Genomic DNA, 27,839 nt, shown 5'->3' with positions numbered 1-27,839 from the left:
GTCTCCCACCACAGTGAAAAAAACATCAGTGTTGTGGTCTCTCTTTCACTCTCTAACTCTCTGTCTCTCTGTCACCATCATAAAGAAAAACAAGCAAATAATAGACACCAACAGGCATGAAGATGAGACGGGGTTCAAATCCCATCCTGGTCACTTAGATTTCACTGCACTGAGCCACTAGCCTCTACCAGCCTGTTTCCTCAGTTCCTTAAAAAAATGAGAATAGGGCCAGAAAAGTAGCTGACTTGGGTAGTGCTTTGCCATGTGCACAACCCAGGTTCAAGCCCAACCTCCACTACATTGGAGGAAGCTTCAGTGCTGTAGTGTCTTTCTCTTTCTCCCCCCTCTCTCCCTACCCCCTATCTAAGAAACTCAGTCCAGAGCAGTGAAGCCCTAGCAAAGACTAAATAAATAAGTAAATAAGAAGAATAATGGCCTTGCAGAATATTCATCAGGAGTAAATGAGAGTCCTGGTAAAGAACAAGCACCCCTGTCATGAGGCACTCAGGAAAGGCAGTGTCCCCCTCCCCCACAAAAAAAAAATACAGATTAAGTGAAAGACTAAAGGAAGAGCATTTCCACTAGGTGTCCGCCTCTATTCAAAGACTCAGCTTAAATGAGATGGATAAAACCCTTCCTAAGGACTAAGGACTAGAGAGATAGCTCAACAGGTACCGTGTGGGCCTGCCCATGCACATGACCCAGATTGGAATGCTGGCACCAAAGTGCCACTGCAGTGGGGGAAGCTCTAATATTCTTGTAGCCTCTCTCTGTCTGTCTGTCTCTCTCCTCTCTCTTTCTCTGAATGAAAAGCAGCTCTGCCTGAGAGAAATGGAACTGTACATGCATGAGATACTATCTTCACAAAACAAAACAAAAACAAAGAAAGTGATGGCAAAGGCAGGAAACAGTGGCTGCTGGTCATAAGAAAGCTAGGGGACACTCTGACTATCCTAGGCTGCACCCCTTCCCCCTCACTGAGCCCCAGGAGAGATCACCATGTCCCACAGCTCAAGCATCCCCTGGCCTAGACCTCTGACCCAGAACAGGGATTTTGATTGAGATTCAACAAGTCCAGACTTTGTCTGGCCTAGGGGAAGGAGGCTAGTGTAGGGGTGGTCTGTGGCTTGGGGATGGGTGGGGCTAGGTGGGGAGGCTCTTCTCCAGAGAGAGAAGGGAGAAGGTCACTCTAGATTGCCACTTGGGAACACATGGGGACATGGGAGCTCTGCCTCCAGAAAGAAGCTGAGGACCTTTCCCAGGCCTCACTCAGTTGTAAGAAGTGAGAATTTTTTCATATATATATATGTATATATATATGTATGTATGTATATCTGTATCAGATCAAAATAGGACATGAGTTATCTTAGTGTTTCACTCCCCTAACCTTGCCCAGGGGTCTTTTAGTAATTGAGTTCAATAAACTTGCACAAAGAACTTTATCTTACAAGAAAACTCAGTGTGTTCCCCCACCCTCCCCCCATACACACACCTTCCCATCTTAATCTCAGACAAGTCCTCTCTATCAGTAACTAGATCACTACAGAAGGAGGAAGGATATGCTTAAAACAGTTTTTTTCTATTATTAGATGCCCAGATGAGATTGACAGCTCCAAAAGTTCCCAGCCAATGAGCCAATGGAGAAACTGGGAGAGGGATTTTGCATTAGGGAATAAATACGTGGTTGTTGTCCTGAACTGGCATATATCAACATGGTGGGCCCAGATTGGGCTGGTGTCCAGTCATGCAGAATCAGTTAAGATGTCTCACTTCCTTCCCACCTTTCTTCAAGTTTCCCAAGTCTGTTCTTGGGGTGAATGGGCAGGTTTATATCCAACACAGCTACATGCAGGAGATGCCACCTAGTCCTAATTTCCTAATGCCAGGGAAGGAAATCCTCTGCCAGGGGACATCCCACATCCCTCCCTTGGAATGGATGCCTCTTCTTCATCCCCACTCTGGAAGTTACAACTGCCCACAGACATGGTGTTCAGGCCATGCTGGCTGCAGTTTCAGCTCTGCAGGGAGAGAGAAGTTCCTCTTACCCTCAGCCCACAGCATGCCCTCTGAGCCCATCTGGGCACTAGCAGTTCTGCCTGGCCCTGGAGCTTTCCTTTCTCCCCCTGATCCCCAGGCTCTCCCAAGGCTGCTTGTGCACCTGAGCCTGTCTCTATACCTCCAGTCTCCTGGGCCAGAGCAAAGAGTCCAGGGGAGAGTGGAGAAGGTGTGTCACAGGTGGTCCTGGGTAGCCCACGAACTCTCCAGCCACATCTGGAGCATCAAGGCTGGGTAAACATCCCAGCTGCTAGCACCACCCTCCCACCTCTCTTTAGACCCTTCTCCAAACAGGAGGTTTCATGCATGCCAGTTAGCAGTGAGGGTGCAGGTCTCTCTGACACCCAAAGATTTCTCCAGTCTTCTTTTTATTTTCTGTATTATTATTATTATTATTATTATTATTATTATTATTATTAATTATTACGACACTTCCCAGCTCGAGCTTATTTATGGTAGTACCAGGGACTGAACCTGAGACTTTGGAGCTTCAGTGATGAAAGTCTTTATGCATGACTGTTGTGCTGTCTCCCTGTTCCCCCAGCCATCTTTTTGTATGGAATTCCAATTAAATGGCCAAATGCAGGGAGATACACAAGTAAATGGTGGTATCCCCCTGCTATACAGTGATGACTCATTCCAGCTGTGAATACAGGCAAAGCTAAGACTTGAAAACACTCACACACAAGGAGAACCGGAAACACCAAATGGGAGGTATTTCCTTGTCAACTCTCAACTCAAGCACACCCAGATAGCAACTAGGGTCGGCAGTAAATCAGATGATATTCAGTCAGTGAGAGCTCGGTGCCTGGATGCAAAGTTATTTTGAGCTGTCAGACTGAGATAATCATCACTACTTGGGTCTCTGGTAGAAACCCACTTTCATTTTATTTTAAAGTCACAATGAAACTAATGACCTAAACACAGTCCAACCTGGAAGGGTGAGGAGAGATGATCGAATAACAGTCACAACACTTGACTCCAAGACACTGCCAGGTGAAGCTAAGCAATGCCCACTCCTGCTCAGTTCCAGCTCTGGGCTCGTGTCCAGTGCCAGCTGCAGACTGCTGCTCACTGTCAGAGGCTGAGCTTCCTGGCACAGAGAAGAGCTGTTCAGATTGTCATGGGTTCCAGCTGATGAACCTTCAACCACTGATTAATATCAGCAAGGTCTGTGGGGCAGGGCAGGGGAGGGAGAGCAGGGAACACTGGCTTGAAAGAGCAAATCATTGCTTTCCAGTCTAGTTTGGGGCGACATAAAGTTAGTAACTAGGTAACTGGTGATTGCAGACATTCATCTATTTAAGGTGACCTAGCTAGAGAGTGCATGCCTGAGGTCCTGGGCTCAGTCCTCAGCACCTCATATAATAGAAGATCAGTGCTCTACTTTCTCTGCCTCTACACACACATATACACACACACACACACACACACACACACACTTAAAGAAAGTATCATTTAGATACATGCATACAATGTGAATCGTCTAGAAAAAAATACAGTGCCGAGGGGAAAATAGAAGAAGCAGAATGGGGCTGGAAGGGTCCAGCAGTGGCACACCAGGTTAAGTGCACATAGTACAAAGTGCAAGGACCTGCACAAGGATCCCATTTCCAGCCCCCAGCTCCTTACCTGCAAGGGGGGTTGCTTCACAAGCAGTGAAGCTGGTCTGCAGGTGTCTTTCTCTTTCTCTCTCCCTCTCTATCTTACCCTTCTCTCAATTTCTCTTTGTCTTATCAAAAAAAAGAAAAAAGAAAGAAAGAAAGAAAGAAAGAAAGAAAGAAAGAAAGAAAGAAAGAAAGAAAGAAAGAAAGAAAGTGAAAAGAAAAAGAAAATGACCAAGGAAGCAGTGTATTCGTAGTGCAGGCACCAAGCCTCAGGGATTACTATGAAGGAAAAAGAAACCCAGAATGAGTTATAAAATACCTCTTATCTAAATTAAAAATGAGAAGCTGTCACAACTTAAGCAGAAATGGCAGCTAATGTAAACTGGTCTCTGGGTGGGTGAGGACAGATAAGCCAAATAGGGTCAGCCCACCTGAAATCCAAGCAACTGCCACATGCATCCTGGCACAGAAAAGAACAGAAGACAAAGACTAAGAAAGTGTGGGGATTGTAGTCCATGAGAGCATGTCTACATTTGTTCATCATCTGTGGCAAGCATCACATAGTAATGTAGATGATAGTAAGAGACATTGAATGTAGGATATGCAAGAACTCTAATTTTCTATACAACTAAAATTCTCTTGTGACTGGGAGGTGATGTAATGGCTAAAGCCTTGGACCTCACAGCACATGGTACTGAGTTTGACCACCCTGCATCCCTCATGCTGAAGCGATGTTCTGGTTGTCTTTCTTTCATTAGCAAATAAATCTTTCAGAAGTTAAAATAGAAAGATAAACTGAAATTCTTTTAAAAGTCAATGTTAAAATTAAAGTCAAAGTGTAAAATGAAAATAACTTTATAAAGAAAAAAAGGCATTCAACGTCTCAACATTTTCCGGAAAATGGAAAAGCAGTGGAGTAACCACCTTGGAGGGAGGAGGCAGTAATAGTGAGGTGAGAATTACATAAACAACTGGAGGGTCTCTGCAGAGTGCAATGATCATAATTTACCACAAGTGCAACATCAAATGAAGTTCACTCTCAACATCAGAGGTGCCAAAATTCATTTTTGAAAGGAGGGGGAGAGGATCAGCTGGTGGGGGTACAAGGCTAGCAATCACCAGGTCTGCTTTGAGGACAGCTGTTCTTAGCTGTCAGTATTCACCTTCTCCAGCTCAATGTTGTTTCCAAATTGAGCAGCTGAGTAGGATCACTCTCCACTGTTGACAACCACAAATAGGGTGGGCAGCAACCTTTCCAGGACCGTGGGATGGTCCCCAAAACACACCACTGCCTTGAGAACGCTTCCCACCAGACCCCAAAATGAGCTCTGAGCTTGGATAAGTCAAAATCATCACTCCTACCACAAAGGAGTTGCAGATGGTCGTAAGGGAATACCACCCCCTCTCTATAGGAATGGCACCTAGTTCAAGCACAGGCTGAGCAACAGAGATAAGGGCACATGTGACAATGCACAAGGACCTGGGTTCAAGCTCCCATACCCAGCTGAAGGGGAAAAGCTTCATAAGTGGTAAAGCAGTGCTGCAGGAGTCTCTCTCTCTCTCTCTCTCTCTCTTTCTCTCTCTCTCTCTCCCTTCCTCTCAATTTCTATCTGTCTCTATCAAATAAATAAATATAATAAGATATATGGGGGATTATATTGTTTTGCGGAAAACAGAATTTTTAATTTTTTTATTTCTTTGTTAGTGAATTAATGTTTTACATTTGACAGTAAATACAATAGTTTGTACATGCATACATTTCCCAATTTTCCATATAACAATACAACCCCCACTAGGTCCTCTGTCATCCTTTTTGGATCTGTATTCTCCCCCACCCACCCCAGAGTCTTTTACTTTGGTGCAATACACCAATTCCAGTTCAGGTAGAAAACAAAAATTTTACACAGGTACCAGCAACTCTCTTTACTGTTGACTGTAAACCATTAATCCCCCAATATTGATATAGACATAAAATATCTCACAAACTGATTTAAATAATACATCCAATATTCACTTCCCAGATAATCAACTTCCTTTATGAAATAAGTCACCTACAGAGGGACCTTGATTTAAACTTCAACAGGCAAACTTGATCTCATCACCGCAAGGAAGCCAATGCAGAGACCAAAGCGTGGAGAGCCAGGAAGGAAAGCCTTGCCTCAGACCTCCAGCTAGACCAGCTCCCACAGACAATCCACTTGCACCTCATGTCAGTTTCTGGAATCACACTTGCCAGAGGCACTAGTCCCTGAGAAAGAAAATCTGGTTGCCTACCAGGAAAAATAAAAGCCACCTGCCAGAAACAAGTTGAGGCTCCCCAGAGGTGCCGACAGTCCCCGGGATGCCCAGCCCTGAGCCTCTGCCACCTGCCAGCCTCACCTCCAAGTCCTTCTCCAGTTCCAGCCCAGCCTCCATCAGGTTGTGTTCAAATTCCTCCCGCTGTTCCTTTCTCTCCTCCTCCAGGGCATCCAGTGGCCCCAGCTCAATGTCACCTCCTGCCCGGGGATCCTTGCCCGTCTCCCCATTGGAGACGATAGCCAGTGAGTGGCCAGGGGAACCTTGACCAGGGAGTGCCCCTCGCTTCCGGTAGTGGTAGGCCAGCACGTAGTCTACCTTCCGCTGGTTGTCATAGAAGTGCATACGGCTCTGACGGGCCTCTGCAAATGTGGACTCATTCACATCCAGGTAGTTGTTGACAACCTGGTGGGAGAGAGCAGGACAGGGATGGAGGAACAGGGTCAGAGAGGGCAGAGGAGGATGCTGGCCTGGAGCTCTGGGCTCAGAGAGGTAGACCTGGAAGCTGGAGCTCAGGCCCCAGTCTGGGCTGTAGCAGTGAAGGTAGATGGATGAGTGGGTGAACAGACAGATGGATGGGTAGATGGTTGAGTGGATGGAGGGGTGAAGCTTCTCTGCCACACACAGTCCCCTGCCCACCTGTTCCTCTGTCCCCAGCCTCAGTGTCCTCCCCAGGCTCCACACAGGCAGGCTCAGGTCCCCACTCCCTCCACCCTGCATGCTCACCTGCCCTCAGTTTAACCCACACAACCTCCCATTGGCCCTCCAGGTGTGCTCACAAATGCACACAAACACCCCCACTAGGACAATCCTCACCGGCAGGCGTTCTGGATCCATCAGGGCAAAGGGGGATTTCCAGTTACCTAGCCCAGCCCACAGGATTCACTCTGTACTCAGTCCCTCACAGCACCTCATCCTCCTCTCCTCCTCCTCCTCTGCCACCACTAGTGAGGACCCTGCCAAGTGTGCAGGGGGACTGAGGCTGCTGCCTGAGGTGGAGAGAAAGGAGGGGGAAGCAGAGGAAGAAAGGGAGGGGCGGGGCTGCAGGTGAGGGCCCTCCCTCCCCGGGAGTATTTCCCTGTTTATTAGGGTTTAAGGATCAGCTGCCTCACAGCCACCTGAGAGGTCACCCAGGCAACCAGGTGGAGCACCAGGCACAGGGGAGCACCTCAGAGTCACAGGCTCCCTGGGCCTGTGCCAGGGACCCAGGTGTCTGCAGAGCATCAGGTGAGGTCACCTGGCCTCTCACCTGCCCCTCTCTGTGCCTTCTCTGACCTGAGGCTCCTGGAGCTGGGGGACACTGCTCTCAGGGAGGGGGAGCTGGGCACAGACATGGAGTCCTGGATACCTGCACTCCAAAGCAGAGAGCCCCCCAGTCAAGAGGCTCCATTGAGGGGTCCCAGAGGACCAGCCCTGCCACCCCCCCCCCCAGGTTCCCTGTACTCACATTATAGCTAGAGGAGCTTCCTCCACAGGGGGGCTGGCCAGCTTTTCTGGAAATGTTCTGCAGGCCTGAGGCTTGGAGAGCAGGAACCCTGAGGTGCAACTGGACAGGATGGGCACCCTGGAGGCCTCTGACCGCAGCCCGGGGGCTCAGCCTTCGAGGGGAGCCAGGGAGCACGGGGATGTCTGTGAGGAGAGAGGAACTTCAGAGGGGGACAGGGGAGCAGGGAACTTCAGAGAGGGCCAGGACACAGAGCAGCTGAGGCAGATCTCCAGTGGTACAATCAGTTAGTGCAAGGTACTTATACAGAGCAGCTGAGGCATAGAGAGAAACATGGTGAAAAAAACAGGTTGAAGCCCTCTTGCTCTAACACACACACACACACACACACACACACACACACACACACACACACACACACACACACACAACCTGGAAGCCCTAACAAGGCTCCCCAGATCATGGTCAGCATAATCTTCTATAATCCCTGCACAAGAGGAATGGGGAGGTATCAGGTGAGGTGTGGGGGCACTTCCTGGAGAGACACCTTGAAAGACTGCCTAAAGTATTAGTGTTAGGGCCTCTCCTGGGGCAACCAAAATCCCCACCTCCCAGAGAGAAGACAGGCCAGTGGACCTCTGAGGTCAGGAAAGCCTATTGATGGCACTGAGGGCTCCCCACATACCTGCCCCAAGCACCTGACCCCCAGTTAAAACAACTTCTCAATAGCATGCATCAGAAAAACCATGAGGTGTCTCTCTATGTTTTCCTATGGACACATGTGCCATGACTTTTCCAACAGCCCAATATTCCAGAAGGCATCAGCCCTGAAGGGGAGACCCCAGCCAGCTGGGGGCCTGCAGAAGGCAGATGGGCAAGAGAGGAGCAGAGAGATACTCCAGCCCCACTTGGCATCACCCTACAGACAAGCCTGCAGGTTGCCAGGGCCTCAGGGTGCTGCTGGCCTCCCCTTCCCAAGGCTGAGGAGCTCTCCTCCCAGCAGCTTCCACTTCAGCTCCACTGCCCACTTGAGACCTCCTGGACACTCAGCTCAGGTAGGAGAAGCAAGACCATCACCTGACAAGGATGGCCTCCACATGTAGAGGGCACACCTCACAGGCTGCAGTCTTCTCTTCTCTCTCTCTCTCTCTCTCTCTGTGTGTGTGTGTGTCTCTTTCTCCCTCCCTTTCTCCCTCTCTTCCTCTCTTCCTCTCCCTTTCCCTCTCCCTCTCTCTCTCTCTCTCCCTTTCCCGCTCTCTCCCTCTTTCTCTCTTCCATAGAGGGTAAGAGACAGATGGAGTAAAAGAGAGAGGGAGAGCAAGAGAGAGACAGAGAAAGAGAAACATCTACAGCACTGCTCAACTGCCCACGAAGCTCCTGGGGAGCTTTATGTTTTTCTATGTACATAGGCATCATGACTTTTTTAATATCCCAATATTCCAAAAGGCATCAGCCCTGAGGTGCAGACCCTAGCCAGCTGGGAGCCTGCAGTGTGCAGATGTGCAGGAGAGGAGCAGAGAGATACTCCAGCCCCTATTGGCACCACCCTCCAGACAAGCCTGCAGGTTGCCAGGGCCTCCTGCAACTTGAGGGGTGGGGCCCCATCGGCATCTTAAACCTGGTTTCCTCCAGTATGGTAGCGTGCACACTCCACCAGGTTCTCTGTCACCCATACCCACTGGTGTACCCCACAGCCTGCCCTGTCATGTTACCTTCCCCTGAGCCAGCCCTTCAACCCATACCCTGAGCCTGCAGGCTCCCACCCACTAGGTCTCCTAGAACCCCTGCTTCCTCTCAGTCTCTGGCTGTCCTGGCTCAGAAGCTAACTCTGACCAGTCTGCTCACTTACAAATACCATGTACTGACTGACACCCTGGCATCAGAATGAGGCAAGTAAGGGTTAACTACTAAAGAGAAAAGCAACCGTTAACTTCTTAGTTGAAGAAAAGTGCAGTTGGCAGCAACCTTTCCCCTCCTCCCATCATACATAGGGCTTCGTACTACTGTCATTCAGCTGGCCTTGGTCAGTGGCCTTAGAATCTGTCCAAGAGTCTACTGATAATCCAAATAAGTTGTACTCTCTGTATACACACACACAGTCACTTGTGAAGCTTATGAGTGACTATGGGAACACTGATTACTGTGTAAAAGGGCCCGTGATATTGTGCTCAGAGGCCAGTCTTTTGTGGACTAGTCCAGCTGGGTTTGTCAGCAGAATAAACATGGGTTCCTGCATTAGGGCCTCAGTGGGTCCCATTTCTCTGCCTGAGATTCTGATAACAAGAACCTTCAGGACACTCTGAGTGCTCTGCACACATCACTATCTGATGCTCATGGAGGTGTGCTTGTGGGGGTGCAAACTGGGGATTCTGTTGCCCAAAGAAACTCTCCCTGGGTGGGCAAGGGGGCAAGGGTCTTTGATGCAGGGCTAGGAGATAGGATGAAGAAGAAGGCTGAGCTGACAAGCAGGAGTAGAACAGGTCCCCAGGCACCAGGAGGATGAGGTGAGTCAGCCAGGTCTGGGCATTCCCAGAGCAGCCCAGAGAGCAGAGAGCAGCCTTACCCACCCCCACCTCCACCCCGGGAGGTGGCTGTGGGCGCTGGGCTTTCCTTCCCAGCTTCCTACCTGCTCCTCCCTGTGTCCTGGCTGGCTCACTGCTAGCAAAGTGGGGAGGTATGAGCACCCCAGGGAGGTAGTCTCTGCAGCCAACCTCTCCAGCCTCTACTTCCCCAAGAAAACCAGGATGTTCAGCGCTGCCCTTGGGAAACTGAGCATCCACATTCTCCAAGACTCAGAGCCGGACTCTAGGCAGGTAAGGACCCACTCCACAGGCACACAGGCCCTTAGGGACCATCAGAGGATGGGACACTCCAAGGCTGCAAAGGTACTGCCTGGAGGATGCCCTCCATCAGAAAAACTCCAAACTGTGGGAAAGGGAAGCGTAACACACTGGTGGTGGGGATGCAGCCCCAGTGGGGAGCTGTGTGGAGAGTCCTTTTAAAAGGGCTCCATGTTAACTATCAAGCTCAAGTAAATATTATTAAGTCATGGACTCCTAGGAACATACCTAAAATAGACTTTCTATTTTCTTACCACCCTAAAATCCCTATTCTCACCTGCTCTATTCCTACTTCTTGATCATATTTCCTAAACAGTTTGTCATATCTTAGCTTCATATTGTAACTGCTTTTTAGATACCAAGTTGCAGATGCTACTGTGATTCCATCCTGACCTCCCTGGGCAGAATAGATCTCACCAATGTGTCCTGGAACCTCACCTCTCCAGAGCCCCACCCCACTAGGGAAAGATAGAAACAGGCTAGGGGCATGGATTGACCTGCCAATGCCCACATCCAGAGGAAAAGCAATTACAGAAGCCAGAACTTCCACCGTCTGCACCCCCAGAAGAATTTTGGTCCATATTCCCGGAAGGGTGAATGTTAGGGGAAGATGACTAGAAGGTTCTGGAACCCAATGACATCAGGACCCAGAGAGAGAAGAGGAAAAAAAGGAAAGACATTCAGAAGTAGTAATTGGTATAGGTATGACTTAGAGAAGGTGGGACAACAGGGAAAAAATGGGCAAAAATACATATAGACAGATAGACAGTTATAGAAATAATAGTCAACCCCTATCTTTGATCTTGGGAGAACCACTGCAGTTTCCAATGGAGGGAATGGGGACACAGAATTAACTCTGCTGGTGAAAAGGTGTGGAATTGTTCCCCTGTGGTCTTACATTTTTTTTTATAGGACAGAGAGAAATTGACTGAGGAGGGGGAGATAGAGAGGGAGAGAGAAAGACAGATATCTGCAGACCTGCTTCACTCCTTGTGAAGCGACCCCCTTCCTGCAGGTGGGGAACTGGGGGCTAGAACCAGGATCCTTGCACAGGTCTTTGCACTTCATACTATGTGCGCTTAACCTAGTGCCCCCAGCCATATAACTTTGTAAACGAATATTAAATCACTACTTTAAAAAGGTTTACAAAAAGGGGAGTTGGGGGCTGGGAGATGGTTCACCTGACAGAACACACAGTTTACTGTGTGCAAAGGTTCAAGCCCCTGACAGAACACACAATTTACTGTGTGCAAAGGTTCAAGCCCCCGACAGAACACACAGTTTACTGTGTGCAAAGGTTCAAGCCCCTCAGCCACTTCATGAGAGCAGCTGGAGGGATGCAGGAGTTTCACAAAGAGAGGAGGAGCGGTGCTGTGATGTCTCTCCTTTCTCTAGAGGTTTCTCTCTTCTTCTGTTTCTTGCTCTTATAAAAGGAAAGGAGGGGCCAGGCACCCAGGAGAGTGCACACATTATAACGCACAAAGACTCGGGTTCAAACCCCTGGTCCTCACCTGCAGGGCAGAAGATTCGGGAGCAGTGAAGTGGTGCTTCTGGTGTCTCTCTTTCTCTATCTCCCCCACCCCTCTCAATTTCTGTCTCTCTCAAACAGAAAAAGAAGAGGGAAAATATCCACTGGAAGAAGTAGATTCATCATGTCAGCACTAAGCCTCAGCAATAATCCTGGTAGCAATAAAAAAATGTTTTTTCTTGTGAGGGGAAGGGTGGAGAAATCAGGATCAGCCCTGGCAATAACCCTGCTGATTTGTAAAAACTAAAAAAGGAGGGAGGGATGGAAAGAGGGTGGGAGAAAGGGAAAGAAAGGAGAGAGGGAGGCCCTTTTTTATGTTGGATCTTAAATGGCATGCTTCCCTCTGAACTGAGCCCTAGTCACAAGCCTGCACATGCTAGGCATTTCTGTGAGCACTTCACAAGGATCAGTCCATTCAATCTTCAGGACAGACAATGAAGTGAGTGCTATTGCTGTACCTATTTTGCCAATGAGGAAAATGAATCACAGAATGGTTTGGGAAGATGCCCAAGGCCAGGCAGACAATCCCAGTCAAGAGCTTCACAAAAGACCTTTCAGTTAATAACTATTTACTGTATTCCCTGTCCAGTCCCAGGGTTTAAGACTTAAAATTCTTAGCTCCTACTTGGTGAAACAAACATATCCATCTGTTCTTTTCATACAAGAAAATAAATGTGACTATGTAATGTTAAACTTAACTTTTTGTATGTCATCAGATTAGGGCTCAGTGCCTATATTTCTCTGCCATTCCTGTCTGTTATATTTTTCCTCTTTCTTTCCTTTTTGTGAAAGAGTGAGAGACAGGGGGGGGAGACAGAGAAGCAGAGACACCTGCAGCACTGCTTGTGAGGCTTCCCTCTTTCAGTGACTGGGGGCTTGAACCTAGGTCTTTGCACATAGTGTCATGTGTGTTCTACTGGGTAAGCTGCCACTTGACCCCTACAACAGAGCTCACTGAGTGCTTAGCAGATTATTAAAGTCCTAGTCTCCTCTACCTTAAACAGATACCCTATCTTCCTCTCATCCTACATCTCTAATTCTTTTTTTTAATTTTTTTATATTTATTTATTTTCCATTTTGTTGCCCTTGTTGTTTAACATTGTTGTGGTTATTGATGTCATTGTTGTTGGATAGGACAGAGAGAAATGGAGAGAGGAGGGGAAGACAGAGAGGGGGAGAGAAAGAGAGACGACAGCAAACCTGCTTCACCGCTTGTGAAACGACTCCCCTGCAGGTGAGGAGCCAGGGGCTGGAACTGGGATCCTTATGCTGGTCCTTGCGCTTTGCACCACGTGCACTTAACCCGGTGCGCCACCACCCGACTCCCAGATATTTAATTCTTTTCAGCTCTAATCCTATTCTTTGGGTCCCTTATAAGCCTCGTCCTCATATTTTTTTAAATTTTTGCCATATTTCATCTTTCTCACCAAAAATGTTCCTGACCAATCACATTGCTGCCATCTCATGGACTAGGTCAAAGTAATATTCCTTATCCAGACCTACCCTTATACCAACTTCACCCCCATCAGCAGGAAGTAGCCAGAATGAACTCTTCACCCCACATCCCTTTATCCAATTCTAGGGTCTGGAGTGAAAGAAATAATGCTGAGACTTGACTCCTTAATCTTTTTTTTTCCTTTTTTTTTTAAAGTCATGATCATAGGATATATTTTTTTATATTTTATTTTATTTATTTATTCCCTTTTGTTGCCCTTGTTGTTCTATTGTTGTAGTTATTATTGTTGTTGTCGTTGTTGTTGGATAGGACAGAGAGACATGGAGAGAGGAGGGGAAGACAGAGAGGGGGAGAGAAAGACAGACACCTGCAGACCTGCTTCACCGCCTGTGAAGTGACTCCCCTGCAGGTGGGGAGCCGGGGTTTGAACCGGGATCTTTATGCCGGTCCTTGTGTTTTGCGCCACCTGCGCTTAACCTGCTGCGCTACAGCCCGACTCCCGACTCCTTAATCTTATAGTAAGAGTTCATTTTGCTGAAAACAGGAATTTACCCCCACCTACATCAAACATCCTCAGCCAGAATCAGAAAAATACTGACGCCCGGGTTGAAAAGATTAAACTGGACATTCTCAACCAGAATTTGGGTCATAAAAATTGGGACAATATTGACTTCCAGGGCCCTCCAGACCAAAAACAAGTCCTGAACATATAAAATGTCCCCAGCCTACCCTGGGGGAAGCTTTCCACGCTAGGCCCACTAACAGGCCATGGAGAGTCTGTCACTCTTGACTTCTTGCCTGATTAAAAAGCTTTCTTTTGAGGCACCGGGCAGTGGCACACTGGATCAAGCACACATTGCAGGAAGCACAAGGACCTGTGCAAGGATCCTAGTTTGAGGCCTGGCTTCCCACCTGCAAGGGGGTTGTTTCACAAGCAGTAAAGCAGGTCTGCAGGTATCTGTCTTTCTCTCCTCCTCTCTATTTCTCTCTGTCCTGTCCAATAAGAAAATGGAAGTGGATGGTCTCCAGGAGCTTTAATGCTGGCACCAAGCCCCAGAGATAACCCTGGAGGCCAAAACAAAACAAACAAACAAAAAACCTTTCCTTTATCTGCTCTCCTGACTCCGACTTCACTTACTTAATGCCTCATAACTCGTAACACTTTACTGCCACACAAACCTAACACAGTCTTGTCCTGAGACTTTCATCTCTGTTGCTTTGCTCTAGACCCTTCTCCAGAGGGCTACATGGCTTCTCCTTCATTTAAAGCAATACCTTCAGAGAGGCTTCCCTAACCACCTGAGGTCTTGTCTCCCCCCATCCATAACTTGAGCCCCCATCCTCACCTCCCACCACCAGCTCTGTCTGTGCTAGGAGCATCATGAAGGGGGTGGGATGAACTTCCCTCAACCCAGACAAAGGTCCACAGGCTGGGTGAATTTCTAGAAAGTTTGACCCTCATCAGAGAAAGTGGCAGACAAGCTCCACTTTAGAGCCCAGGGCTCCTTGCCTGTTAGTGCTGCCTCCCCAAGAGGCACGTGCAGGGTCAGACCCTGAGGCTGGTTTGGAGGACCCCCCACACACACCCCTCCCACCACCTCTTTAGTCAGCCACCAGGGCAGCTCAGGTTCCCAGAGAGTGTCAGAGGCTGCTGGAAAGGGCCTTCTCAAGTCCTCCACTCCCCAAGAGAGGGGTGGATGGCTAGATACCCTGAGACCTGCAGACTATCTAAATATCCATCAGCTGGGAGGGTGGCAGACATACATGTGGGCAAGGACTGCAGCCACCAAGGACAGAGTCCAGGTAGGGTGTCAGTGTATTCTGGGAGAGACATCTCCTTGTTTAGGAGTCTCCCCTTCCTTTTATTTTTTAATATTTTGTTTATTGTATTTGAGAGAGAGGGAGGGAGGAGAAGACAGAGGGGGAGAGGGAGAAAGAGAGAGAGAAAGAGAGAGAGAGAGAGAGAGAGAATACTGCTTGCCTCTGGCTGATGGTGGTGCTGGGAACTGAACCTGGAATCTCAGAGTCTCAGGCATGAGAGTCTATTTGCAGAACCATTATGCAGTTTCCCCTGCCCAGGATCCTCTCCTTGAGTGCCACTTGCCTCTAAGTTCAGATCTCACCTCACACAGTGGGACCTTCTATCCCACTTCTATCAGGATCCACGTGATCCCCAAGAGCCCCTCTCTATATCTGCTTATGGGAGTCATCAGGACTGTGACTGCCACCTGCCTTCTTGTCCTCACTGTTCAGTGCTACCTTCTCCACTTCATGCCTCTCTAAAGAACCACCAGCAACTAGTACCCCCCACACCTTGCACCTATACCGCTCCACACAGCAGAGGAATGGTCCCCTCTGCCAGATCCACCTCCATCTTTCCCCCCACTTTTAATATATATATTATTTTAATGAAAGAGATAAAGACATAGAAAGACCAGAGCACTGCTTGGCTCTGGCTGATGGTGGTGCTGAGGATTGAACCTGCAACCTCAGTGCCTCAGGCAGAAGAGTCTTTTGCAGAACCATTATGCTGTCTCCCCAGCCCTGTTTCCCCTCTAAGAAGGGTGCCTGGGAAAGACAAGGCCAGCCCAGGTTGCCCACAGAAGCAAAGGCTGCTGGAGCCAGAACCCTTCCTGTGGGCCAGAGGGTTTAGGGAAGGGCTGAAGGGGGGGGGGGGGGGCTTCGGCTTCTGAGACTTCAGGGACAAGCCCAGGTCAGGTCTGCTGGGGGATGAGAGAGTGGGACTCTGAACCTCTGACTTTAGCAGACTTCTAGGAATGAAAAATGAGTTGTTTGGGGGGGGAGGGGGAGGGGGAGGGTAGAGGGTGAGACCATAGGCAAAAGTTGCCTGACCTGCCCCCTTCCTTCCTCTCTCCCCCAGAGAAATGTGGCTGGGAAATTGCTGGGAGCTCCCTCCTCTCCCCTAATCCTCCCCAAAGCTATCAGCTCCTGGCACCACCACTTTCCTTTCCAGCCTCCCCTCCTCAGGACACTTGGGGTCACTGATCCCCAGAACAGGAGCTGGGACTCTGTCTTCTCCTCCACCTCCAGGCCCTCTCCTTCCTAAACTCTCCAGGAGTCCAGAGCCTGGGTTCTGGTCTGAGGTGGGAGACTCACCTCGCAGTGCGGGGGCGGCCATGGTGCAGGCATCCAGGACAGGACTCCCGTGGGGGTGCTGATGAGCTCATGTGGCTAATTCCTCAGCTCAGCCAGGTCTGCCCCTCCCCTGCCTAGGCTGAAGCCTCCCAACTCCTGCCTCCCGCCTCCCTCCAGACAGTCACCGAGTTCTTGGGGCTGCACCCTGGGTGTAACAGTGGATGAGCTCCCCAGGAGAGGTGAGGGGACAGGCAAGCAGAAGGCAGGCTACTGAGACAGTTGGTGCCTGAGGGGCGGGCCTATGCTCCATAGGCCCTATTCTCCACAGGAGGCGGAGGCTCCTGGCTCTGGTTCACCCAGTTTGCCTTTGCTTGTGAACACTCAGCAGGATTATCTGGTGGAGCTAATGGCTGATTAGATTCCAATCTGGCCAAGTAAAACCCTAGCCTCGGCCCCCTCCCCTTGGGGTTTTGGAACCCTGCACACCTACTTTCCAGTACCCTCACTGCTGGCTGTCCCCTTCTCCAGAGAAAACAGAACAGGAGAGGACAGACAGACAAGTGCACAGGAGACAGGAAAAAAAACAGTCAAGGGACTGTGAGGGGCCTACAGAAGCCGTGAAGAGGTAGAAAGAGAAGACAGAGAAGCAGGACTGGCTTCTCTCTGGGAGGGTTATGGTTACCTGGCCCTGGGACAGAGGAATAGACAGGGAGACTTCTAGAAGGTCTACAGGGTGGGGGAAGGCTACATTTCCCTGATGCCTGGCAGCTAAACAAGTGTGTGAGCATCCTGGACTGGAAAACTGAAAAGGAGCTAGGTCAAGGCCACATCTGCTATTTCTGACTGCTGACCTTTCAGCTTGAAGCGTTTTATCTCCCATACCGATAAGGCAGGCCAGCTGGTGGTTGCTCCCCACTTTACAGATGGAGGACTGGAGACAGTGAGGACAGAAGACAGCTTAAAATGAGCTTGGGTGATGCAGGACAGAAGGACAGCTGAGATCTTTATGTCCCTGTGATGTGTTAAGGGATTGCTTAGGGAAAGAGTCCTGGAGGAAGGACATTAGCAGCCCTAAGCCCTGAACCCTGCAGGCAGCTAGGGAGAGGGGCCAGATGTGCCAGGGTATCTGCATCCCACACCTATCTGCTGAGGCCAGAAAATGCCACTGAATGCAGATGTGAGCTTCTGGAGATAATGGCTGAAGTTATTCCCCTCAGGGTCCTATATATCCCCAGAACCCAACAGAAGACAGAGAAACTCAGGGCTTGTATGTTCCTTTCCCCACCCCACCCCCACTGCCTCACACACATCTAAAGTAATGTATTTTCTTCTCTTTTCTATCCCTTCTTTTTCTCAATAAATGCTCATCTCCCTGAAATATGGCTGTCCCTCCTGTGATTCTTCCATGTAGATGTCAGTCTAGAATCCCATCAGCAGAGCTAAAAGGGGACCTCAGTGTCCTCTGCCTTGTTCCCTCTCACTCCCTTGCTACACTCATACAAGGCTCTGTTCTGCTCTGAAAGGGGTGGTAGGGGGAGACCCTGGTGAGGTTTCTGTAAAGGCTTCCTTGTTGTCAGGCTCACAGTGGTCTGTGTTCACCACATTTTGCTCTATAGATTTTTTTCTCCCTCAAACAGTAGTCTTCTCCTCATTTACTTCCATGGACAACTTCATGATTTCTCAATTTTTCTAATTAATTTTTAGTGGTAGAGACAGAGAGAAATAGACTGAGGAGAGACACCCGCAGCCTGCTCCACCAATTATGAAACTTACCCCCTGTAGATAGGGACTGAGCTCTCAAACCTGGGTCCTTGGCATGGTAACATGTGAGCTTTACCAGTCGCGCCAACACCCATCCCAACTTTTCAATTTCTAAAGGATTAGAGAACTCTCCACCATGACTCCTTTATCGATGCCTCTCTGACACTCTCTCATTCCTGAGTCTTTATATGCTCTCTTGCTGAGATTCCTCCCTTAGCATTTAGAGGGACTCTGTCTCACAGGATCAGAGTAAGACAGAGAACCCCAAGATCCTGCCCCAGGAGTCCCTGCAGAATACACGGACTGTGCTGGGACACATCACCATTATCTCTACCTGTCTGTCTCTGCTCTCTTGGCCCAGCTCCCTACTGTCATTTTTAAAAATCTAGATGGGTAATTTTCTTTTTTGATTATTGACCATTTATGGTTCCAACAATAGCTATGAAAAGAGTGTCAGGTTATAGGGGCAGAGTCAGCTGGAAAATCGACACCTTCCCACATGGAGGATGCCTCCCTGTCCAGGTTCTCTGTGGTTGATGCCTCCAGTGACACCTGTCCTCAGGTGGAGTGTTAGGTGATCGGTCAGAAGAGAGACAGTATCTTGTTTCCTACAGGAACCTCAGAGGCAGCTCAGAGTTGGGGGAAGATCATGGATGAGAGGTGAATTATAGAGCCACTATATCAAACATCCATCCACTCATTCTTCCTTCTACCTTTAAACCCCACACCAGACCTACTCACCACACACACACACACACACACACACACACACACACACACACACACACACACACACACACACACACACACACACACACACTGTCTGTAATGGCTCTGTCCTTGATGCTAAACTGGGCCTAACAGAAGCACTCAGGCTGAGAAATGGAACAGTCCCCAGGCTGGTAAGGCTAGACTGTGGAAGCCATGGGCAGGTGTGGTCATGGTGCAGGGGCCTGAGAGTTCTTGCCTCATGTCAGGCAGCTGAAAGGCTCTGAAACTGGACTGTGTGCCCTTCAGCTGGGTAACACTGGGGAGATACCCCAGTTTTCTGGGCTATTCTCAGGGCCCAAGGGAGGGGCAAGGAATTAGACTTCAAGGTCTTTTTTAGTTTCATCATCTGTGATCTCATGGAGTTGATTCTGCCCTGTGTTCAAAGGATCTGGAATGAATCTCAGCTCTATGATTCCTGTCACACTTCCAAGACAATGACTGCATTCTCCTGCATTTTCACCCCAGCTAGAGTCTCCTCTGGCTTGCCTACATGTGCATGGAAACTCTCTCAGAATTTTTTTTTCATTTATTGCCACAAGGGTTATTGTTGGGCTTGGTGTCTGCAAGACTCACCATTCCTGGTGGCGATTTTCCTTTTCTTCCTTTTTGATAGAGAGTGAAAGACAGGGAGAGATAAAGTGAGAGAAAGTGTAAGTGTGTGTCTGTATGTGAAGGAGAGAGAGAAAGAGAGGAGAGATACCTGCATCACAGCTCCACCATTTGTGAAGCTTCCCAATGCAGGTGGGAGACAGAGGCTTGAACTCTTGTGTGGTAGTGTATGTACCCTAACCCTAACCCTAATCTGTCACTCTCCTTGGGAGTGACAGTACTGCTGGAGATCAGCTTAGGGAAGCAGCACCCTCCCCCTGCTCCCTGCAGGAAGCCAGAAGAAGGGCCAGAAGCCTCTACCCAAGCACTCCCTCTCTCCCTGACTGTGAAGGCCATAAAATACAGGTGGAGGCAGAGGTGAGCAGCTGGAGACAAAGACTGAAGCACATCCCCTGAGGGTCCTGCCCTTCCTCTGAAGGGACTAGAAAGCTGGGGAGACCAGGAGGCCTGGATGTGTGTGTGTGTGTGTGTGTGTGTGTGTGTGTGTGTGTGTGTGTGTGTGTGTGTCTTTCTCCATCTCTCTCTAGAGTCTGCATGCCTACATGGCTTGTACTTTCTTCTCCTTTTCTGTCTTTACTTCCTCCCGATAAATCTGATTTCCCTGAAACATGACTGTCTCTCTTTGTGATTCTTCCATGCAGAAATCAGTCTAGAAGCACATGAAAGGGAGCTGGGGAAGGGTCTCTGTTAGCTGCTCCCTCCCCCTTACCAGTACCAGAGGGCAACTTGGGGACTGGATGGGGGTTGATGTCTCCTGGCATGAGAGCTATCTAGCATAGGCAGGGCATCTAGGATGGAGCCTGAGAGACACTTGGCCCTTTCACCCCTGGAATAAAGATGACCTGATGCTGGGCCACTGCTGTTGGAGACACGTACTTCCTCTCTGCATCTTTATGTTCTCACATATACTCATCTCACTCACCAAGGAGTCTTGGGTCTAGTTCATCCTCAGGGCCCTCAGTGTGACAAGCATTCTTGTTTCCCACATGAAGAAGGGAGGTCTGAGGACCACCAAGGCCAAGAGGCTTGATTATGGCCACACAATAGTCAGGACCATGCACAGAACCCTCAAAATCTAAGGTTCACTCTGACAGCTGAGTCACATCTTCTATGACTGAGGGCCTGCCTGCCAGTGCCCCATCTTCTTCCTGTCCCCTCAGACCTCAGCTCCTCTCCCTGTCACACACAGGGGCCCCTGAGGAGACACAGGGCCTGTGAACCAAGAGCTCAGAGAAGGCCCTGCATGGCAGGCCACCTCCTCCCCCAGGCCAGTCCTGTGTTGCCAGGAGTCCTGCTCTGTACCCACCCCCTGGCTAGGGAAGCCCTGGATTCAGAGCTCAGGGATCCCAGGGCCTGAGCAAGTCCCTTCTACTTCCAGCACCTGGGTTAGAGTTTCTAAGAGGGCTGCTACATGGGGTCCCCTTTCCAGCCAATGGCCTCGATTGGTGGGGTGGGGGGTGGGGGGAATGAGGGTGCTGGAGGTAGGGGTGTGGGAGACAGAGTGTGTGTGTGGGACCAAGCAGTGGGGGTGGGGCTATTGAGGGACAGCACAGGGATAGGGAGATTCTGGAGAGCGCAGACACTGTTATGCTGAGTTTGCACAAGTGGAATTGGGGCACAAGGACACTCTATGAGCACAAGAAACTGGAGCACAAAAAGATGCCCACTGTGGGATCAGTTTTGGGCAAGGAACCCACATCTTCAGGCCAATAGAAGGCTGGCCCAAGTGTGACATGTATGAGAGTTTAAGAGGAGAGGGGTGCACATGAAGGGACCTTTTGGAACCTCTTCAGGGCCCTTGGAAAAACTGTCCCCAAGCTCTCTCTCCTTTCTAATTTCACTGCTTCATGAATCCTACATCATAGTGTAACAAATTAAGATTTGGAAATAACATACCTATCACATGTGCCCTCTGGGAATTCTTTCAAGCAAATATTGTGTCAAACCCATGAAAGAAGGGTTGGGGGGTGGCTAAGGCAGTGAGTGAAAGGGAACTGTAGGTGGGGGTGGGACTGTGGGGGATGAGGGCACTCCCACAGGGGCTGGGGACCTGGAGCTTTCAGAAGAGCCTATGCTCTCCTCTAAGAACCAGTCCAGACTTCAGAGGTCAGCCCTCAGAGGCACCTGGGAGACACAGGGAGGCAGGAGCCTTTGCAGGATGAGAGAGAGCTGGGCCTTTATTGTGGGTGTGAGAGGGAGGGCAGGCAGCTGAGCAGCACCCAGGCAGGAGACAGGCCCAAAGGGCCCCCCAGCCTCACGGGCTGCACTTCCTAGATGAACACTTGCACTGCAGGGCATTGAGCACCTGGTGGAAGATGACAGAGCCGTTGGTGCAGCGCAGGGGCACCTGCATGGGCTCGGTGCGCGTGGGTGAGCAGCAGGAGCACTGGTCCTGCACATCCTCCACATCGATGTTGTACACGGCTTTGCTGGCACATTTACCCTGGGGAGAGAGATGGCTGCTCAGCTCCAGGAAAGGAGGACTCTGGATGTCCACCATGCCCCACCCAGAGAAGCCAGGAGTGATGGGGATCTGGAGAGGGGACACCCAGGGCTCTGGCGAATCCTCTGTCCTCATAGCAGCCCCACACTGATGCCTTCAACTACAATTTCCAAGAGTGTTTAATTTACTTTTGGGAAACACAGCTGCCATCTCCACAAAAACTCTCCACTTAGGGGCCAAACAGTGGTCTGCCCAGTTGAGCACCCATGTTATCATGCACAAAGATCCAGGTTCAAGCCCTTGCTCCCCACCTACGGGGGGGTGCTTCACAAGCAGTGAAGCAAGTCTGCAATGGTCTCTCTCTCTATTTTTTAAAATTTATGTTATTTGATAGAACACAGAAATTCAGAGGGGTGTGAAAAACAGAGAAAGAGAGAGACATCTGCAACACTGCTTCACCACTCATGAAGCTTAGCTCTTACAGGTGAAGAGCAGGGATTTGAACCTGGGCCTGTTGTGCCCACCTAACCAGACATACTTCCATCCTCTGTATTCCACCCCCCCAACAATTTCTCTCTGTCCTATAAAAGAAAAACAAACAAAAATGGCTGACAGGATTAATAATGTTGGCACTAGACCCCAGCGATAACACTAGTGGCAATGCAATAAATAACTAAATAATCAAATCCCTCACTCTCTTTGAATGACTCATTGAGTCTTTCCTTGGTGCTGTTAAAATTTCCAATAAAGCATTCCTTCTGGGAGAGAGTGTTTTTATGGGCCAGAGAGATAGTTCATCCGGTAGGGCAGTGCCTTGCCATGCTCTTGGTCCAGGTTCGAGCCCTGGCACCACCAGGCAGGTACTTGGGCACCAGGACTGTGGTGTCTCTCTCTATATCTCTCTCTATCTCTATCTCTCTCCCAGAGTGAAAAAGTATCCCAGGAATAATGAAACTGTACATGTGTGAGGTCTAGGATCCTTAAGGAGAAAAAGATCTTTGCATTTATTCCTGTGAATTCTACAGAACCTTCTAAATGTAAACTAAAGAGGTGTGTCCACACAAGGAGCCTCCCATCCCAACCCCCAGGCCCTGGGGAGGCCAGGGCCCCTCATGTGGCTGTAGTTAATGTGGGTGGACCCCCACTCTCAGGCCAAAGCTCCTCACCTGGCAGTAGTGAATGTCAACTTCCTCTTCTGACTTGCAGCTCCCCACTTTGACATATTGCAGTTGGGCAGTGATGTCCTTGCACTCAGGCTCCTCACCTGCAAGTTGGGTGAGCAGGGGCATCTGGGGTCTGGCTGGGACACTCTCCAGTCCAGTTTCTTCAGTGACAGATCGATTTCACGGTAACCAAATTACCAAAGCCAGTCACGGGGAGGGGAATGGTGGAATCCTGACCCACCTCGCTCCTCCCAACCCTCCAGCTGCAGAGATGTAATTACTGCTAGGCTTAACTCACTTAAGGGTGCAGTTGTAATTGGAATTGGAGCCTTAATTCTCGGTGTCTCTGTGTTGCAGATGGATGAGACTTGCTTTTATATAATTGTAGACTCTAAAACCCATAATGAACCGGAGCAATCTTCTTATGCTCATAGCTCTATCCAAAAACTCATGAACAATGAAATAGCATTGTCCCTGTTGGGGGTTGAGAAAGTCCCTAGACATACACACACACACACACACACACACACACACACACACACACAATGAAGCCCTCTCCATGGGTCAAGACTTCTCCCAGTTTCTGGTGTAGATTTCCTTTCATTCGGAAGTTAGTGAGACTCAGGTCTAAATTTTGACTTGAACCAACTAAGAAGTCTAATAGAATTCTATAACTTAATGCCAAGTCAACTCGTCTTCATCCAAACATAGGGAGTTTTCCATTCTTGGGTGGCTCCCAATCTCAATCAACCTTAACCACTCATTAGTCTGACTCCCAACTTCCAAGTAATTCTATTTCAAAGTGAAGGGATGCCAACTACATTAAGAGGATGACTAAGGAGCCATGGCTGGGTCAACATTCTGAATTCTTCTACTGCAGATTTCAGTCTAAGCTTGGTATTATTTTCCTTCTGAGGGACCCTGGACAATTTGACTAATGAAAGGCCCCATGTTGCTAGTTTTGTTGATAGCAGCAGTCTCCTAAGCATATTCCACGTGTTGTGCACCTAAAAAAGAATCCATCTTCTATGATGAACCTGACACTCCTAAGCCACTAGAGCTAAAATAAAAGGCTTTCAGAGCATCTCCTCACTCTGAGACTGGGTTACAGAGATGAAGGGACTACTGCAGGAAGCTATGGGTGATGAAACTCTAAAGGTACTCACATTCTTACTTTTCTCCACCCCAATTTGAACATTAGCCCATTGAAATAACTAAGCTAGATAAAAAGCAAGAAAATGTAAGAAGAGGCAAGTAAGCCTATATTCAGAGAATACAGCACTTACGTTGCAGCACATCCTAACTAGATATTTGATGATTTCAGACTTAGTGGACACTTAATGCCTAACTCAGTACCTTGAGATATTTGGACATAGTCAGCTGTCTGCTTTGTTCCTCAAGCATGAATGGGACTAATAACCAAAAGCTTGGGGCCAGGTGGTAGGGCACCTGGTTGAGCACACATATTACAATGCACAAGGACCCAGGTCCAAGCCCCCAGTTCCCACCTGCAGTGGCAAAACTTCACAAGTGGTGAAGCAATGCTTCAGGTGTCTCTCTGTCTCTCACCTTCTCTATCCCTCCCTTCCCTCTCGATTTCTGACTGTCTCTATTCAATAAATAAGTAAAGATAATTTTAAAAAATTAAAATAACCAAAAGCTCTCAGGAAGCCAAAGCTCCTGGGTTAACCCTTAACCCCTGAAATGTAAGATAAGAAGAAAAACATAGCTCACTGAGGTACAACAGATACAGAGACTGAGCTGATCTAGAATGTGAAAGACTTCACTACTATTCTTCAAATCCTAAGGATGCTTGCTCTGTCTCTGTTTGTCCTACTTCCTGCTGAATCAACTCCTTTGTAACCTGGAATTCTCGATGTGGTATAAGACTTGCTATAAAATGGGTTCTGGTGCTGAAGCGGGCACTCCATTGTTCACCTTTCCTTCAGGAGTACACGTTCCATGGAGACACTTACAGGGTCTCAGACAGACATAACTTATGTCTCTCTAAGAAATCTTTGGAGTCCATGCATCACCCTGTCCTGCATGTGGACAACTGACACATTTACACTGGGATTCTGAACGTCACTTCAGCTCATGAGCAGAAGAGTTTGTGCTGAGACACTCTCTAATGGGCAGATGTGTGGAGCTCCGCTTCCAAAGCTGTTGCCAAGGGCTGTTAAGACCAGCTAGTGTGTTGTACTGCAAGGTCAATGGGGGGTAAAGCATGGAGGAGGGAGGTTAACCAAAATTAAATGAGGCTTGAGGATCCATTTCCCCCCACAGTAGCTGAGCCCCCACAGTAGCCGACCACCATGTGCTGCGACTTCTTTTTGAGATGGCTGTAGGTTCCTCAGTGAAGATACATAGTGAGTGTCTTCTCTGAGAGACCATAGGTCAGGGATGCCTGTCTTCAAGGATGTCTGGTCAGAGAGAGAAGACAGTCTCTCATGATAGGACTTTGAGGAGTCCAAGACCATAAGGAAGGAAAACCATAAGAAGCTAAAGAAGTAAGGAGAAAAGCATGAAAGAGGTGATTGCATGGGCATCCCAAAGGTGATTTGATCAGAGGGAATTTGAAAGGTCATTCAGGGAGAGGAGAACCACTGGCAGGTCAATGATCAAATAACATCTTTCAAGAATAAAGCTCCTGTGACCAGGGAGGTGGTGCAGTAGTAGAGTATCCAACTTCTAAGCAGCAGGTCCTGAGTTCGAACCCCAGCACCACATATGCCAGAGTGCTGTTCTGACCTCCTTCTCTCCCCTCAACCTATCTCTCATGGAATTTAAAAACAAAATTATTTTTTAAAAATAGTCTTTTTCCAAAGAACAGTCCCTGTGCTTTGTCTGAGGAGTTTTAAGGGATGAGATAGTCTGGGTCATGTAACTTACATGTGTCACAGCAGGTGCCTGGGATCTTCATGATCTTCCCCTAAAAAAATAACAACATCTCAGGTTAGACACAAACTGTGCAAAGAAGAAAAGCTTCCAGGTCACTGAAGGCCAGTTCCTGGCTCTGGACTCGCAGTCCTGTGTCTCCTGCTGAAGTCTCCAGGTGGGAAGAGTTTTTCCATCACAAGTGTGAGCAGAACAGAGTGTGTCTGCCTGGCCAGAGAAAAACAGTCTGACACTTCTCAACTTCTTATTGTGGAGTCAGAAGAATCCTCCTCCTCAGGGAGATGAGAAATCAGTTTGACCTCTCAACTCCCCATCCAACAGCCACAAAATCCCAAGTTCTGTCTCCCCACGGGAGAGCTGGGGTTTTTTATGCCACCATGTTATGAGTGGAACTCTATACCTGCATAATTCCACCACTCCCAGGGGATTCTTAGTTTTTCGGTATAAGGCGAGAGATAGAGTATGAAGAGTATAGTGAGACAGAGAGAGAGAAGCAGAACACCGTAGCACTGCTCTGAAGTTCATCAAGCCTCCCCTCATGAGTAGAGGCTCAAACCTGGGTCCTGGATCATAATCAAGTATGTTCTCTACAGGGTAAGTTACCTCTAGGCTGCAGGAAAAAAAAAAAAAAAAACTTGAGTATTGTTTAGTGCAGTCCTTGTCTCTCTACCAGGCTTTGAGTCTATAACTTTACAACTGCAATGATTCCTGAACCAGGTCTGTGGTCTCCACAGAGCATGAGGGCACCAGGCGAGGGCAGGAGCACAGGCTGTTCTGGGAGTCAGGGGTGGAGCTGAGGAGAGAAGAGTTGATTCCGAGCTCTGCTACTCACCCCCTGGGCCAAACACCTGTGCTCATCAAAGGGTGGGCAGCCCATGACCCTCTTCTCCCAGATGTACTCTCCCTTCTCGTTGACCTTGCACAAGTGGCTGTCACAGCCGTCTTGGAAAGTCTCATCTCGCTGGGAAGAAAGAAGGGGATTGGGTAAGGCACATCTGATACAGCATTTCCAATGGTGACCCCTTGGAGGTGTTGAGACAAGCTGAGGAAGTGTGGAAGGAGTGCGAGGCAGCATGCAGTCTGTTCACCCAAACCCAGTGCAGAAACAGAGTGCCAACCTCACACTTATTTGCTATGAGTAGGGCTGTTAAAGTTTAGAGTGTCCTCCAGAGACTTCTGGCCTCTTAAAAACTTATAAAATTAAGACACAGGAAGCAGAAATTGGCTGATCAGTGAAGTAGAGATGCCAGGGACCCACCTTCCAGCCCTAGCAGTGAATGCTGGCATTGGGGGTTAGGGTTCATCTCACAGAGCTGCTTGTCAAGTCTTGTGGACACACAACACTGGGGAAATGCACAGGCTCCAAATCATGGGCCCCCACCAACTGCACCCATGTCAGGAATAGTGATAAAATAGCTATACCAAAGGCCAACAAGATGGTTCACTGTAAAGCACAGACTTGCATGCACAAGGTCCTGAGTTCCAGCCCTGCCACTGCATGTGACACTGTGATACAGTGATGCTCAAGATGGCCTCTCTCACTCAAATAAATGCCTATACTTTTTTTTTTTTGCCTCCAAGGTTATTGCTGGGGCTCAATGCCTGCACTACGAATCCACTACTCCTGGGAGCCATTTTTTCCCTTTTATTGCCCTTGTTGTTTATCATTGTTGTTGTTATTATTGCTGTTATTGTTATTGCTGTCATTGTTGTTGGATAGGACAGAGAGAAGTCAGAGAGGAGGGGAATACAGAGAGGGGGATAGAAATCCAGACACCTGCAGACCTGCTTCATCAGTTGTGAAGCAACCCCCTGAAGGTGGGGAGCTAGGGACTTGAACTGGGATCCTTACGCTGGTCCTTGTGCTTTGCAC

General features: G+C 48.8%; 2 protein-coding genes across 2 annotated transcripts in view; both read right to left on the bottom strand.

Annotated features, from left to right (window-relative positions):
* Positions 1–16,518, bottom strand: part of ANO2 (anoctamin 2) — a 365,356-nt gene extending 348,838 nt beyond the window's left edge. Inside the window, exons 1-3 of the mRNA XM_060190229.1 lie at positions 16,343–16,518; positions 7,405–7,586; positions 6,042–6,362 (exon numbers count right to left, since the gene is read on the bottom strand). Coding sequence (XP_060046212.1) covers positions 6,042–6,362; positions 7,405–7,586; positions 16,343–16,364 — 525 coding nt within the window. The 5' untranslated portion in view covers positions 16,365–16,518. The remainder of the gene's footprint in view (positions 1–6,041; positions 6,363–7,404; positions 7,587–16,342) is intronic.
* Positions 16,519–21,612: 5,094 nt separating this feature from the next.
* The window catches only part of VWF (von Willebrand factor), a 146,431-nt gene continuing 140,204 nt past the window's right edge, over positions 21,613–27,839 (bottom strand). Inside the window, exons 49-52 of the mRNA XM_060190227.1 lie at positions 26,799–26,927; positions 25,961–26,000; positions 23,072–23,169; positions 21,613–21,905 (exon numbers count right to left, since the gene is read on the bottom strand). Coding sequence (XP_060046210.1) covers positions 21,717–21,905; positions 23,072–23,169; positions 25,961–26,000; positions 26,799–26,927 — 456 coding nt within the window. The 3' untranslated portion in view covers positions 21,613–21,716. The remainder of the gene's footprint in view (positions 21,906–23,071; positions 23,170–25,960; positions 26,001–26,798; positions 26,928–27,839) is intronic.

Source organism: Erinaceus europaeus, chromosome 4, assembly GCF_950295315.1.
Source record: "Erinaceus europaeus chromosome 4, mEriEur2.1, whole genome shotgun sequence".
NCBI lineage: Eukaryota > Metazoa > Chordata > Mammalia > Eulipotyphla > Erinaceidae > Erinaceus > Erinaceus europaeus.
The sequence above is the reverse complement of the archived record's forward strand: the minus strand, read 5'-3'. Positions and strand labels throughout refer to the sequence as shown.